This window comes from Engraulis encrasicolus, unplaced genomic scaffold (genome assembly GCF_034702125.1).
Source record: "Engraulis encrasicolus isolate BLACKSEA-1 unplaced genomic scaffold, IST_EnEncr_1.0 scaffold_174_np1212, whole genome shotgun sequence".
Taxonomy (NCBI): domain Eukaryota; kingdom Metazoa; phylum Chordata; class Actinopteri; order Clupeiformes; family Engraulidae; genus Engraulis; species Engraulis encrasicolus.
In genome coordinates, this window is record NW_026945285.1 from 84129 (window position 1) to 88305 (window position 4177).

At 41.4% G+C, this 4177-nt stretch overlaps 1 protein-coding gene across 1 annotated transcript; it reads left to right on the forward strand.

Annotated features, from left to right (window-relative positions):
* Positions 1 to 211: 211 nt before the first annotated feature.
* On the forward strand, positions 212 to 3098 carry LOC134442505 (interferon-induced protein 44-like). Its single transcript, XM_063192647.1, has 5 exons — positions 212 to 309; positions 570 to 719; positions 1343 to 1514; positions 1969 to 2069; positions 2718 to 3098. The coding sequence occupies exons 1-5, from the start codon at positions 256 to 258 to the stop codon at positions 2895 to 2897; spliced, it is 657 nt and encodes a 218-aa protein (XP_063048717.1). The 5' UTR covers positions 212 to 255; the 3' UTR covers positions 2898 to 3098.
* Positions 3099 to 4177: the final 1079 nt, after the last annotated feature.

The following is a 4177-nucleotide window of genomic DNA, read 5'->3' on the forward strand; positions in this document are numbered from 1 at the left end:
TATTTTGGTGGGGGGGGGGGGGGGGGGGGGGGGGGGACCAAGACCGTGTCTGGCCCAGGGGAGCATAATTTATTAATCCGCCCCTGATTGTACCCTATGGGTCAGGAAAGGGATGGCATTTAAGTTCCTGTGTGAGTGAAGGCCGGCTAGCAAATCATGTTGGCAATATAGTGTATGTAATGATATGCAAATATTATCTACATAACAGGCAAGTCCAGCTTCACAAACTCCATAAACAGCATCTTCCAGAATCGCATGACAAGTGGAGCTATATGCGACAATACTTCAGCCCATAGCTTCACGAAGATGGTAAGATGCACACACGCACGCACACACACACACACACACACACACACACACACACACACACACACACACACACACACACTTTCTGCCCGTTGTTTTTTTGATAGGGTGACACATTACACATTTAAAGGTCCAGTGTGATTTTATCCTAATATTTTATCTAATTACAAATGTAATTAACATTGCATAGGATAAATGTGATTTTTTTTATTTTTCAAAGCATGTTGCAATCGTATTGAGTGACTTGTGTTGTCCATTTTTAGTACCAATCCCACAGAATAAAAGATGGTAGATATGGAGCCTACCTGCCCTTCACAATCAGTGACTCAATGGGTCTAGAAGGAGGTAATGAGGGCATGCAACGCCAAGATCTAACCAAGAGCCTAAAGGGCTTCATAAAAGATGGATATATGGTAAGACATGAAATGATGTAGACTCTTTGTTCTCCATTCCAACAAGTGAATATTTAACAGGTGCCCTACACTGTCATCGACTGTACTGTATAGTTTTAATGTCCGACACCACAGCTTCTCCATGTATCAAATCCTTTGTCATTTTGGACATGAGTATCAGATAACAATCAATCAATCAATAACAATCAATCAATCAATCAATCAATCAATCAATCAATCACATTAACATACTCAGTACTCCGTTGAAACTAAGTGTTGTAGGTGTTGGAATGCTGGGGCTGGAGCTGAAAAGGTTCAATTTTGCTCTATGCACCATGCATTACATTACATTGCATTACCTTACAATGTATTACATTGGGGACTTCCAATTATTTACAGGGTATAGGTTACAGTCCCTGGAGCAATGTGGGTTTAGGTGTCTTGCTCAAGGGCACTTCAGCCGTGGATTGAGGTGCATGGAGAGGTAAGGGTGGGATTCGAATCTGCAACCCTCTGATCTTAGGACCACTTCCATTAGGCCACAGCTGCCAGCATCCAGCATCAATGGGTTAAAACCATTTCAGTGCAATGTTGCTAGCATAATTCTGTAATATAAAGTAATCTCTTTGTGTATCTCTGAATAGCTCGACAAAGATGAATCATGTTCGGAGAAGGACGCAGGCTTTAACCATTCTCCCACGCTCGATGATCAGATCCACTGCCTAGTGAGTATCATACCAGCCACAAGCGCAAAAATGATTGATCAGGACATATTTGAGAAGATGCGACACGTTAGATGCAAGGCCACTGAGATGAGTAAGTATGTTCAAATAACAGGAAACTTCAATTGTAAATGACTTAGTCAAAGAATCGTCTAGTAGAGAAAGATAATTAAAACTCTGCCCAATGCAAAGGAGTATGCTCAAGAGTTTGGTCTCCAAAGGGGGTGTTGTCCCCGCCTTCTTATACTCTTCTTGTGGTGTTTGGTGGCAGCTTGTGGCGTTTGGTGGCAGCTTGTTTATGATGTGCGTTACCGCCATCTACAGCACTGAAGGTCTCCTAAAGGGGCATTCACCTGACATCACATGGATCCCAGAAAAAGTACGAGCCTGAAATGTCTTCCGCTACTAGACGATTCTTTGACAGTGTATTTGATAAGCACAAGAGTACGAATTTCAACACTCCTTTGGAGCTGATTATACATAGGGCCCACAATTTGCTACTATGCCCCTGGTTATATTGCTAATAAGTGTGTTATATTTTCTGAAAGAAATCCCACAGGTTGCATTGCTAACAAAGGTGGACAATTGCAGTGAGGAGGTGAAGAAAGACATCCAATCGGTCTACAAAAGCAAGAAGATCAAAGCACAGGTGAGTCATTTTCCTTTAACTGATGAAGTGTAAATGTGCAAATGTAGTGTAAACCCCAGATCTCTCCTGGTGGCAACTTGGTACCTTGCAGCCTCTACCACATGTGTGGATGTGAGTGAGTGTTCATAGGAATAAAACAGGTGGTATACTTAACTCCAATCAAATTGTTTAACACGTACGGTACCATCAGAGAGAGTAGAGAGAGAGAGGTTCCATTGGCCCATTGTTTCCGGGTTCTATTATTGGGGGGGGGAATCCCCCTTTAGGCAGACCTAGGCAGACCTGAGGACTGTTCTATTCAATGCTAGGAGCATTATGACACGCCCCTTTAGGCAGACCGGAACCTGGTCACATTAGGTGCCCATAGAAACCTATTATGTTGGCATATCTCTATACTTAGATAATCTCTGGTACTATGATTATGAATGGCATTTTTTGTTAAGAGCATGTCATGTTTCATGTATGAAATGTGCAATAGTGCAGTCATAATGAATACTTGGAATTTGGTGGTGGTTGTAGTAGTATTCATGAAAAAGGTAACATTTGTGAATGGGCAGATTCTGGAAATAAACTAAACTAAAAATATTATACAGTGCACCTTTAAGGATATTATTTTGAGTTGTAGACAATTTACCATTTACTATTTAGATGGAGGTGTGCAGTAATCGTCTGGGTGTCCCCATGAACTTCATCTTCCCGGTGAAGAACTACCACGAGGAGATTGATCTGGATAACGACATTGACGTGCTGCTGCTGTCTGCTCTCACACGCATCCTTAACATCGCCAATGACCACGTGGATCAGTTGCCACAGGACACACACACTTGAGTAAGAGGAAATATGAGAAACAGTATTTTGTAAATACTAATGCAGAGCTCGTAGGGACTAATTGCCCATGTTATGTTTCTGTACTACACAAAATAATGAAAAAAAAATAGAACTGGGAAATTTTGGAGCCTTCCTTGCTCCAATGGTCTTCCTAAAAATACATGAAAGTAACTATCATCTGGACGACCGCTCTCTCTATCTCTCTCTCTCTCTCTCACAATTGTAGGTGCGCATGATTCGCGTTAGACGATCCCATGCCATTAGAAGAGTACCACGTACACCCTCTTACTCACTTGGTTCGGGATGCTCTATCCAAATCACAGAATGGATTCAAGAAACTTGGGCTCTCAACTGTTGATTTGGCCGGCTCTGCCTGGGCCTTTCATTGGCTATTCTCTGCGCTTGACCCTGATTATAATCATACAACCCTCTTGTCCGTTTTTTATTAACCCTGGTTGGGAAGATGCACCTCGCTAGCACATGTGAACTCGAATAGCGAAACTTTTTTATTGAAATATTGTGGTCACACGGGTGCTACCAGCGATAAGAAGAACAAAATGAATAGGCAATACTAAACACCCATTATACTAAAGAGATACAAGTAAATGAAGCCATATTTGTCTGTGACGCTCAGTGGACTTCATTATGGAATGTTGGGTTTTGTAAGAGATCTATCTCGTGCACTGTTGATTTCATGGCTATGCTGAGAATTCCATGGCTATGAACCTAGCGGCAAAAGGCGATGAAAATTCAATATTTTATGCCCCAACGCCTCGATACGTAGTACTCTGTCATACCACTGGTAAGTTACCCTCCAAAATGGAGATCATTTGGTGGAGTGGTGCGGAAGTTGTGCGTGACACAGACAGCCAGACATACAGGAGGAGACACAGACAGACATGTCTTGCATTTTTAGATTGATAATAATTTGGTGGAATACGTCACTGTATTCCATTGGTTAATCAATGTGAATACTGATATCTGATCATCGGTGTGACCCATGATATAGGTATATTAAAGTTCATGGTTAGAAAACATATCTAAAAGTATAGACTGGAAATACTATATTATACATTACTTACTGGAGGGTGGGAACAGGAATTTAACACATTACTACCACAGGTCTGTTTATGTTTAGGTGTGGTCTTTGCTCCAATACATTAGGATGACTCATATTATGATATAATACTCTGTCAACATTGTTTGTGTGTGTGTGTGTGTGTGGGGGGGGGCGTATTTTGATTACGTTTCATGTAAAAAGTGAGATTATATAAAATATT